At 38.9% G+C, this 12,106-nt stretch overlaps 1 protein-coding gene across 1 annotated transcript in view; it reads left to right on the top strand.

The window, feature by feature from the left end:
• ptch1 (patched 1) overlaps window positions 1-10,703 on the top strand; it is a 62,599-nt gene extending 51,896 nt beyond the window's left edge. Inside the window, exons 21-24 of the mRNA XM_079381854.1 lie at window positions 6,453-6,552; window positions 7,258-7,548; window positions 7,625-8,180; window positions 9,084-10,703. Of these exons, the coding sequence (XP_079237980.1) occupies window positions 6,453-6,552; window positions 7,258-7,548; window positions 7,625-8,179 (946 nt within the window). The 3' untranslated portion in view covers window position 8,180; window positions 9,084-10,703. The remainder of the gene's footprint in view (window positions 1-6,452; window positions 6,553-7,257; window positions 7,549-7,624; window positions 8,181-9,083) is intronic.
• Window positions 10,704-12,106: the final 1,403 nt, after the last annotated feature.

Genomic DNA, 12,106 nt, shown 5'->3' with positions numbered 1-12,106 from the left:
GTTCAGATATTGTTATTTTAGATATTTATATTATAAATCATTTGTTGGTTCATATGGATTTCTTTTAAATGTCTTTATTAACTTTTTTATGAATCTATCTATCTATCTATCTATCTATACACGCACGTACATTTACTTTTATTTTGAAGATAAACGGATGACATGAGTGCAAGTACTTAATATTCATAAGGACCATGATTGTTATCCAATGAATTTCCTGTGAGGAAGCAGCTATCTAGCTCAAATATAAACCAAGCAACTGACAAAATGCGCCTCTCTTTGCTCTTCACGGCTGGTTTGGACAGAAACCAATTAACATAGAAACGATAGCTTTTAACATGTCACTTTTGTCACTTCACCCCTGGTTATGATACAGTGTAAATGTTTTCTTAACTCTCTTCTCAGTCCTAACCAACCTTTCTTCACGTTCTACAAGCACGTATCTTTCCTGTCTGTCTTCACAGAGCTTGAGGCTCTCCTGTGTTTTCTGTAATCTTTTTTTTTTTTCTCTATGGCCCTGCAAAGACATTTACAAGCTGAGAGCAGAGAGAGCCCGGGGTTATTTTGCCGCAAGTCAAGGAGTGGAAATGAGGAGTGACACACACTGCTACTTAGAAGATCTAAATCAGTAACTTTGCAATGGCTTTATGTTTTACATCCTTCCTGAGAACAGATGAGTCAAACACATCTTGTAACTTATTGTTTCTTAAAGTGGTATCGAGACTATTGTTGTGCTGAAATTCAAATTACACTTATATCAAACTGAGTCATGGGTGTTTGAGTGGTAAGGATCTCGTCTGTTTCTACAGGAGAGAAAGAACAAATGTCTGCAGTAGCTCATTCTTATTAGAGGACTGGAAAACCACCACAGCCCTCCACCCTCAAATCACTCTGGATCTAAAGTAGCATGCCAGAAAAATAATGCACACACAAGTTCAGAGCAATCACACACACTCTCTCCGCAGACCACATTGGGCCCCAGTCCCTCTCATGGGCTCCCATTGAAACGCAACTACTGTTTTTTCATCAAACAAAACCCCTTGGCCTCCAGTGATATGGAAAAAAACAAAAACGCAGGCTGTATTTTTATAGCCTTGCAGGAATAAATGTTTCCCTGACTTTGCTCTGTCAGGTCCGCTAATGTTTTGAGTCCAAACAGACCAGACGGGTTGCTCAGCGAGGTTTCTCTAGGGAGAAGTGGCTTTCGAGAACGGTTCTCGGTTCAGGGACGCTTCACGCGACGTCTCGAAGTTCAAAGTTGAAGAACATAAAACTCTTTTGTTGCTTCAGCCAGTCTGAAGGAATCGCTCTCATCCGTGGAAAAGCACACCGGCGTAAATCACTCATCAATATGAACATTTAGTTTGGAGGCTGTGACTTTCAAAACAGTTCAACCAAGACAATGTTAATTTTTCATAGTCTGTTGATTTGTAGCTATTGATCTGTTTGATCTCTCTGCTTGTGAGTTCTGCCTTTCGTGTGGTAGAGCAAGAGCCAAACGCAAACCAAAAAGTGCAATTCAAGAAGACTTGCTTGATGAAATACAGACAGACTAAAGATCCAAACTTTTTTCTAACATAAGCCTAAATAATACCAGACTGGCTTCTCTCTCCATTCTCTTCCTAAACAAGTGGCGTCTGCTTGGTTAAACACTATGGTAGCTCTTCCCTTGAACCAGACCTGCAAAACCTCCCGAAGGACGTAAATAAAGCAAGCGTTTGTAGAGAGACACCCAAGTCTGTGGTTCTCCAGAGAGAAGCCCACCTTGTGCGGCCATTACAGGATATTGTTTGAGTCTAAAGAGCTGCTTGTAGACCTGGGGAGGCCGAGCAAGAGCAGCATCAGTTATAAATGTGTCTGTGAGTTTAGTCTGAGGCACAGCTGTGCTGCATACCAGCTGGCGGGTGTTTGCCTCTCCCACACATACATTTACATATTCATCCCAGTTTAAGTGTGGTTTAAATGCACCTTTTACCCATCCAATACCTTTGATTGTATCACTGCAAAAAAAATAAAAAAATTCCAAGAAAAATATATACATCCTTAAAACAAGACTTGAGAAGCTAAATTTTGTAAGCTAGTAAGAGTTGTTGATGAGAAATTGTATAATTATTTTTATATGTTTATTATATTATTATTTATTATATATATATATATATATATATATATATATATATATATATATGGGGGGGGGGGGGGGGTTCCTCCCCGGTCTGGTCTATGCATCCTTGCCTCTGCTGAATTATTTTATTCCCAGTGGGGATAAAAAAAATCGCGCGGACCCTCTCAGAGGTACTGATCTAAATCAAATGATTTACAAAACGCGCTTTGAAGTCCCGTTCTGACTCGTGAGACATGCTTTGAAGCAAAGTCCCATTCTGAATCAAATGATTCGTGACATGCGATCCGATTGGAGCACTTCGAAACAATGAATCATTTTGCGACGCAATGGTTTCTCTATATCATTTATTCGTTGTTTGAATAATCATAACAATTTTTTTTTTTCATACATAAAAAGAAATGTGTACACTCAAACACACCATATACATGTGTGTGTATATATATATATATATATATATATATATATATATACAGTGAGTACGGAAAGTATTCAGACCCCCTTAAATTTTTCACTCTTTGTTATATTGCAGCCATTTGCTAAAATCATTTAAGTTCATTTTTTTCCTCATTAATGTACACACAGCACCCCATATTGACAGAAAAACACAGATTTGTTGACTTTTTTGCAGATTTATTAAAAAAGAAAAACTGAAATATCACATGGTCCTAAGTATTCAGACCCTTTGCTGTGACACTCATATATTTAACTCAGGTGCTGTCCATTTCTTCGGATCATCCTTGAGATGGTTCTACACCTTCATTTGAGTCCAGCTGTGTTTGATTATACTGACTGGACTTGAGTAGGAAAGCCACACACCTGTCTATATAAGACCTTACAGCTCACAGTGCATGTCAGAGCAAATGAGAATCATGAGGTCAAAGGAACTGCCTGAAGAGCTCAGAGACAGAATTGTGGCAAGGCACAGATCTGGCCAAGGTTACAAAAAAAGTTCTTCTGCACTTAAGGTTCCTAAGAGCACAGTGGCCTCCATAATCCTTAAATGGAAGACGTTTGGGACGACCAGAACCCTTCCTAGAGCTGGCCGTCCGGCCAAACTGAGCCATCGGGGGAGAAGAGCCTAGGTGAGAGAGGTAAAGAAGAACCCAAAGATCACTGTGGCTGAGCTCCAGAGATGCAGTCGGGAGATGGGAGAAAGTTGTAGAAAGTCCACCATCACTGCAGCCCTCCACCAGTCGGGGCTTTATGGCAGAGTGGCCCGACGGAAGCCTCTCCTCAGTGCAAGACACATGAAAGCCTGCATGGAGTTTGCTAAAAAACACCTAAAGATTCTCTGGTCTGATGAGACCAAGATAGAACTTTTTGGCCTTAATTTGAAGCGGTATGTGTGGAGAAAACCAGGCACTGCTCATCACCTGTCCAATACAGTCCCAACAGTGAAGCATGGTGGTAGCAGCATCATGCTGTGGGGGTGTTTTTCAGCTGCAGGGACAGGACGACTGGTTGCAATCGAGGGAAAGATGAATGCGGCCAAGTACAGGGATATCCTGGACGAAAACCTTCTCCAGAGTGCTCAGGACCTCAGACTGGGCCGAAGGTTTACCTTCCAACAAGACAATGACCCTAAGCACACAGCTAAAATAAGGAAGGAGTGGCTTCACAACAACTCCGTGACTGTTCTTGAATGGCCCAGCCAGAGCCCTGACTTAAACCCAATTGAGCATCTCTGGAGAGACCTAAAAATGGCTGTCCACCAACGTTTACCATCCAACCTGACAGAACCGGAGAGGATCTGCAAGGAGGAATGGCAGAGGATCCCCAAATCCAGGTGTGAAAAACTTGTTGCATCTTTCCCAAAAAGACTCATGGCTGTATTAGATCAAAAGGGTGCTTCTACTAAATACTGAGCAAAGGGTCTGAATACTTAGGACCATGTGATATTTCAGTTTTTCTTTTTTAATAAATCTGCAAAAATGTCAACAATTCTGTGTTTTTCTGTCAATATGGGGTGCTGTGTGTACATTAATGAGGAAAAAAAATGAACTTAAATGATTTTAGCAAATGGGTGCAATATAACAAAGAATTAAAAATTTAAGGGGGTCTGAATACTTTCCGTACCCACTGTATATATATATAATTTGCTCTCTTGGCAGGTCTTCCAGCTAATTCTATTAAACCTCTACAATTAATCCAAAATGCCGCTGCAAGATTAATCTTTAATGATCCGAAAAGAACGCACGTCACGCCTCTGTTCATCAATTTGCACTGGCTACCAATAGCTGCTCTCATTAAATTCAAGGCATTAATGTTTGCCTACAGAACCACCACTGGCTCTGCACCCCTTTACCTTAATTCATTAATTCAGACTTATATGCCCTCTAGAAGCTTGCGTTCTTCAAGTGAACGACGCATTATTGTACCATCCCAAAGACACACAAAAACACTTTCACAGACTTTTTCATTAACTGTTCCCATCTGGTGGAATGACCTGCCCAATTCAATCCGAGTAGCCGAATCCTTACCCATCTTCAAGAAACGGAAGAAACCATCTTTTTTATAATAATAATAATTATCTGTACTGCGTTAGGCTAAACAAGACTTGTAATAGCACTTGCACGTTGTTGCTCTTTTGTTGGTTTTGATTGCTTATGTCCTCATTTGTAAGTCGCTTTGGATAAAAGCTTCTGCTAAATGACTAAATAAATAAACTAAATACATAATGTATGTGTGTGTGTGTGTGTGTATATATATATATATATATATATATATATATATATATATATTGTTGTTTAATTTACACTGCCCTCCAAAAGTTTGGAAACGCCCTACAAAAGTGGAGTTTTGGACAATATTGGCATGAATCCTTAATAATTTGTGATAATTTTGCACTGATACAACACAAACTACGAAAACATATTTTATTACATAAACAGTGTATACATAGAAAAAACTGAAATTTTCGATTAATCCAAATATCCACTATTAGCTGTCAGTTTATTCAATCATTGAATTGATACTGTATATTACTCCAAGCCTCCTGAAGGATTGCCCAAAGATGATTCACACTGTTTGGACACTTCTTACGGACATCACGGTCCAGTTCCTCCCATAGTAGCTCAATTGGGTTGAGGTCTGGTGATTGAGGAGGCCATTCCATGACAGACATGATGCCAGCTGACTGTTTCCTCTCCCAATAGGATTTGCACAGCTTGGAAGTGTGCTTGGGGTCATTGTCTTGTTGGAAGGTTTAAGAAGGTTGGGGTGTTTCCAAACTTTTGGAGGGCAGTGTATATATACAATATAATTCTATATTTTATGAAAACAGGGCTAATGTTCAGTCACAGTTCAGCTCAAGTAAATGTAAATTTGGCTTGTTTTATAGATTTTTAAATATTTTACTGGAAAATAAAATGTTTGCGTTGCATAAAATTAGTAGTGTTTCCCTATTAATTAGTACTAAATAATAGGTATTCCCAATATGCCATTATTATTGTGCATAAAGAAGTAAATTCAATGCTTAAAATAATGCAAAAAAAATTAATTAATAATAAATAAAAAAAACCTAGAAAAAGGTGTATCCTCTTGTCTCCGTGTTTCTTTGAGGTACAAGATAGCAGCTGCAATTTGAGCTGCAGCAATTTACAGATGCTTTGCTGGAGTAGCAAAGGACGGAAAGCTGGCTATAATGAAGAAGAGAGAAGGAGCGAAGGAGGACAGGAGGGAGGGATTTGTTGAGGAGATTGGGGGTCTTACCTGATACTCTAGAGATTTAATTAGAGTAGGGGATTGTGAAAGGCAAGGAAATTTCACAGGGGCTTAGTATAGAAAGAGTGATAGAGAGAGAAAGAGAGGGAAAAGTGAATGTGCTTGAGGCCAGGCAAGAGGGGCCTGTAGTCTTTCCTTTCCTCTTAGACTAAATTGTTTAAATTCTATACCGTTCACTTCATTTGTTTGCTTCTGCATTCTTTTTTTTAAAGAGTGAGAGAGGCCCCTGCGCCTTTGTGCTTCGCCTCTCTTCTCTCGCAAGCCTGTACTCCACATTCCTTCCCGTTTTGCTTTCCCTGTGTATGCTTGTACTCCACTCACCCCTAGAAAAAGAAAAAAAACTCGCTCTTTTCCTTCCCTATTTTCCATGCCTTTGAATTAACCAACTAATTATGTCCTCTGCTTCTCTGTGCTGCTTTCTAAAAGACCTCTTTGGAGACTTTCTCTGGCGCAAGGTAAATTTAGTTTAAAACCAAACCCGACTAGTCTTTTTGTGTGCGAATGCTTGTTAGAATGTGCCTGAGTGACTTTTGCTCTCTGCTTGATTTAGAGCATTAAAAGTTCTTTTTTTATTCTAATGACAGTGTTTTTTGCTGTGTATTTGCAGGTATTTCTTCGCTGTTTTGGCCATTCTAACAGTGTTAGGGGTCCTGAATGGACTGGTGCTGCTCCCAGTCTTATTGTCCTACTTTGGCCCTTATCCTGAGGTAAGAGGATTGCTCCCGTTAAGTTATCCTGCATAACACTTTCACATGCCATACATAAAGCTATGCAAAGTTATTATATACTCTGCTTAGCATTGTCTGGAAGAGTGACATTTAGGGATGCCAATATTACAAATTCAGATTTTACCATTGCTGTCCTCACATAAAATGTACCCTATAAAGCCTACAGTATAATATTTGATATACATATTTCTAAGACCTCTAAATTATCAACATGATCCAGACTTGTACACAACCTATTACTTGCCTTTTGTCATCTGATTGACAATTTATACTTACAATTTATCTTCCTAAGACATATTAGTAAACACCACTGTTTTAATAACACTGTTTAATGTAATCTTTAACAAATCTGAAAACTAATATCCATTTTAATACTGTACAATATAATGTTGTGATGCCTAAACTCACCTTTAGCATTTAAAATGCTTGATTTTAGTTTTTTTTTTTTAGAAGAAGAAATTGCATAGCATTTTAATTATATGCCATTTATCGGTTATTGATCATAATATCAGCATTTTTAAGCGTGGCTTAACTGTCCAAATACTTCTTAAAGCCAGTGTACATATTTAAGACTAGGACTGTACCATCCATTGATGTGAAAACTTTCACATATCACTGGACTTGCACAAATATCAGACAGAGCAGCTTCTCAGATTTTGATTTTCATGTCCACTACACTTCCAGGTATCTCCAGCAGACGGGCGAAGCCGGCTGCCCACACCGTCCCCAGAGCCTCCCCCACAGGTGGTCCGCTTCACCATGCGACCCAGTCACACGACCCCTGGAGCAGGTTCAGACTCCTCAGATTCAGAATATGGTTCCAACACTACTGTATCCGGCATTAGCCAGGAGCTTCAGCAGTATGACCTCCAGCCCAACAGGGGGCGATCCGCCAGACTAGAGGAGGTGCGAATCGCCACAGGGGGCCGACAAGGCAGTCGTCAAGTTGAACTGCCAGCCTTTCCTCCTAACTCAGTGAGTAAAGCATTTATATCATTATATATCTGTTATAAAAACAAAGAACTAACATAGTTTCCCACATTTTCTGCAGGATGACTCTAGACAGCAGCAACCACCGCAGCATTACAGGTCCACTCATCTGCCCAGTTCTCAGGATGCTGGACCTCAGTCGTCAAAGCGATACTGTAACAGAGACCCTAAGAGGGACTTTGGGAGCGGACCCCCGCCCCCACCTCACAGGCCGCGCATGGATGCTTTTGAAACCGCTACTGAGCCAGGTGGCTGTTCAGGCCCCAATCACCAGGAACGTTCAGGGGCCCATCGCCCCCGTTCCCACAACCTCTACACTCACCCTTCCCATCCATCCACAGGCCCCGCCTACTGTCAGCCCATCACAACGGTGACAGCCTCGGCCTCAGTGACGGTTGCCGTTCATTCGGGGATGCCCGGCCAGAGCCCCGCCTACCCGTCCTACCCCTCCAACGACAGCTATCACACTTCAGAAGACGTCTACACTGACCCTCACTTCTCCGACCCTCACGTGCCCTTTGACAAGAGCAGCGACAGCTCGAAAACAGAGAGCATAGAGCTGCAGGATCTAGAATATGATACTCCCAATGTCTGCCACACAAGACCCTCTAGCTGAGGTTAGTAGGGGGCTTCTTATATGGCTGATTTCATTAAAATGGTCCACATCAAATCAGCAGTTTCATGCACTCAATGAATAAACAGGGCTGTAAATTGATTCAGATATTTAATAATAATACTAAATCATATCAGTATTGATAATGTATGAATTAATGTTTATTTTTAATTAAAAATGTCCTTAAAATATGTGTTATACATATTATATATTATCATATATATTTACACTACCATTCAAAAGTTTGGGGTCAGTAATATTTTTCTGGGAAAAAAATGCTGCTCTTTTCAAATTATTATTCATTACTATTTAAGAATCTTGAAAAAAAATAATAATAACCATTTTGTTATTTATGTTTCCACAAAAATGAAAAAAGCCAAGTCAATTTGATTTGTATAGCACTTTTCACAGTGCACATTATTTCAAAGAAAATCGTGATGGTAATGTTTGTAGTATCTTAATGTCTTCATGCATTAGAGGCATCAAGCAGCACAACTGTTTTCAACATTGATAATGTTTCTTGAGCAGCAAATCAGCATATTAGACTGATTTCTGAAGGATCGTGTGACACTGAAGACTGGATTAATGGCTGCTAAAAATTTAGCTTTGCCATCACAGGAAAAAATCCAATTTAAAAAAATATTAAAATAGAATTATTTTAAATAATATTTCACAATATACTGTGGTTTTGATCAAATATATGCAGCCTTCGTGAACATAAGAGACTTCTTTCAAAAACTTTAAACAAAAGCCCAAATTTAAATTGACAGTCCAAATAAAATCGATTGCTAATAATAACACTTATCTATCTGATTCAGTTATGTGGATTTACCTTGTGATTATTGGTTAATTCTATTCTATTTTGAACTTCTGTTAACCCCGTTTCTTCACTCCTTTGTGTTCACAGTGGTTGAATGTTGAAGCTCAAACAGCCAAAGATGGGACATCTGTCTGCCAGCGTGGCAGAAACATGGTGCTGCATGGCGGGGACACTTTGACCAGCGGGGCCTTTTCGGTGCTTGACTTTGTTACTGTATAACCCTGGTGTATTATTGTTAGATATTTCTATAAATATTTATGTGTACACAAATGTAAATAATGAACGAGAGTAGCTATAATTTGACCGAGGTCGTCAGACTTGTGTGTTCCAAGTGCCCACCCATCATTTGTGTGTGTATCTGTGCCATAAGGAAACTTCATTCTTGACAAACATTTCAGCATACGGTCGTTGCTGCTTATGATATTGTTGTAATGTTTGTATAATGCTATGCAATTATTTTCTCTAATTTTATAGAACCATGCGTGTGAGAGTTTGAAAATTTGTTGTATGTGTGAATATTTTTGGTTCACGTCAGACCCCCTAGACCCCTCAGATGCATATTAACTAACAAGAACAAACTCTAAGTGGCCTAGCATAATACGTTAAATGGTTTTGTGGCAGTTAAATGGATTTCCATTGCACTTACGGTACACTTCTGTTCAAAACACCAGTACAAAACTGCACGGATCCTTTCACTTTCAGAGGACACATTCAGGGAAATATTTGTTCAGACATATGCTAGATATGTCAAATCCAGTTGTTTGTCGACGAGCATCAGATGTTTAAGCGTACGTGCGTGCGGATGTTTGCATTTTGTGTATATTGAAGCGTTAGAGTTTATGCTTTTTATTGATAATTTGCTTATCACAAACCTGTGGTAGTTGGAAAAAAACAAATACTTTTAACAATGAAACACGCTATGCGTGAGAATTTAGCTGCGCAGAAATGAAGAAGGAAACGAGTGATTGTTGGATGACTGTGCCTCTGTTTTTCTGTCCTCTGTACTGGAACTCTCTCTGGTCTTTTGTACCTTCATACTCCAGTTATTTACTGTAAATCGGCCATTTGTGTCCACCCTGAATTTGCTCATGACTCCAACTTTGCATTACTAAAGTAATGCAAATGTGACGGTAATTTCGGGTTTCTCTTGTAGCTTTTTTTTTCAACATTTATGGCATTATTTCCTGTCGTTCAATCATGGTTTAAGCTAAAACATTGCAAGTTGCAACAGTATTCGCTCTGAATCTGGTGGCGTAACTTTTTTCCTCATTGTCTTTTTTTTGTTTTTGTTTTGATAAGCTAAGTTAATGAGCATTCTCAAGGTGTGCGTCGCACAATGGTCGAACACGATGATGGTTTTTGGCGATACGTTGACCTCCTCAATGACAAACCGCAACTACTGGCCCTAACTTAGCAAGAGCAGTTCTCTGCGCTGACCTCACCTCATAAAAATCCACAACATAACGCCGTGACACTAATTGGAAGTTCCCCCTCAACTGCCAAATGGTGCATGCGAGTGCTTTTAAGGGTCAAGGGTCGTGGAACTCCCACTTCTCCGTGGCTCTGAAGCTGGCGTGTGTGTCTTTAAGAGTGTGTTTGTGTGTTGGCTGTGACCCCCCTCGTCCAGATTGACTTCCTGTCAAACATATTGTTCTTGACAAAGACTTTGAGAGCTGTTCTGTGTTGTTTGTTTCTTGTGTTTGTGTTCTCCTACATGTCACATTGGCAGAAATGGGAGAAACTCATGGCTGGCAACTAGTGTAATGTTTATATATATATATATATATATATATATATATATATATATATATATATATATATATATATATATATATATATATATATATATATTCTATTATTTTTTTACATTTGTTTTGCAATATTTATATTTTTGTATAATAAGATGTTTTGTTTTGTTCAATAATGGTCATAATGCCAGTTCTTAACAATGCAGGGATTTTTACGTCTGTCGGAAAACACTATTATTACAGTTTCTTTGTTACATTAATGGATTTTGATCTGTATAAAGTGCTTACTAATGTTAAATAGGAAAAAAGAGTATATAACATTTACCTTACAGGTTCATCATAGCTCTTAGAGGATTTTAAAAGGAAAATAATCGATGGGTTTTTTTTACAGACTGCCATTTTTTTCCTTGTTTTGGTGTGGATGTATGTCATTTTCAGTTACAAAGATAAATGTATGCCATATAATTTATTTATATGAAAATTTATTTTTGTAGTGTACATAGTAGTTGTCAAGTTATTTGACAGAAGTATATTTTTAAAGAGTTTATATGTAATGCTACCATTGTTTGTGAGAACATAACATTAAGATGCACACTTTCATTGCTAACTTGTTCACGGACAACTAAAGTTCCCCTGATACAGTGTTACATAGACGAGAGTGAGTCCGATCTGAAGACTGTTTTTGGGTTTTGTGAAAAGCTAGCCATGAAAGTAGAACAAATGTATTAGCTCTCTAAATAATAATGTTCAAACACTGATAGAATTCTAACAAATAAAAATATTATAACTTATTTGTCTCTTTTGCTATACATTTAATAAATTAATCTTCAAATTGTAGCTACACGTGACTATTTCTTTAGCGTAACCTTACGACCTGCATGACGTTGAACATTAGTATTTTCATCACCTAGCACCCAGTCATAAGAAATTTCCTCACATACGGGCCTTAAACTAACAAACCTGATTGATTTAACCAAGCCGTCCAATCCGTTGTTGGTTATGATATGCGAATTCCCTGACCTAGCCTGTGTATGTTTCAAACAGCTCCGTTTGAAGCCTAATCAATTTGCCTGAACTTTACATTAAAGTCACGAAAGTCCAACAACATTATCTCGCACAGGATTTCGACTTGCTGACATCTGGCCACAAATTCGATCTCCCCCCGTTCGGGCAGCCATGCTCTACTCTGCGCTCGGCTCTCTTGTATGATTCTGATTGACAGTTTTATAGACTGCAAGGAAATTGGTTGTAGTTACAATACAGCTGGTGGGCTCTAAGTAATGAAAAGGGGCATATGGCCTTAAAAACAGAGTGATGGAAACTGATTCAGGCTGCCCCCTTCTAACTCTGCTGCATGGGTGG

This window comes from Barbus barbus, assembly GCF_936440315.1.
Source record: "Barbus barbus genome assembly, chromosome: 28".
In the NCBI taxonomy this organism is placed as follows: Eukaryota; Metazoa; Chordata; class Actinopteri; order Cypriniformes; family Cyprinidae; genus Barbus; species Barbus barbus.
Note: the sequence above shows the minus strand (reverse complement) of the source record. Positions and strands in the feature narration are given on the sequence as shown.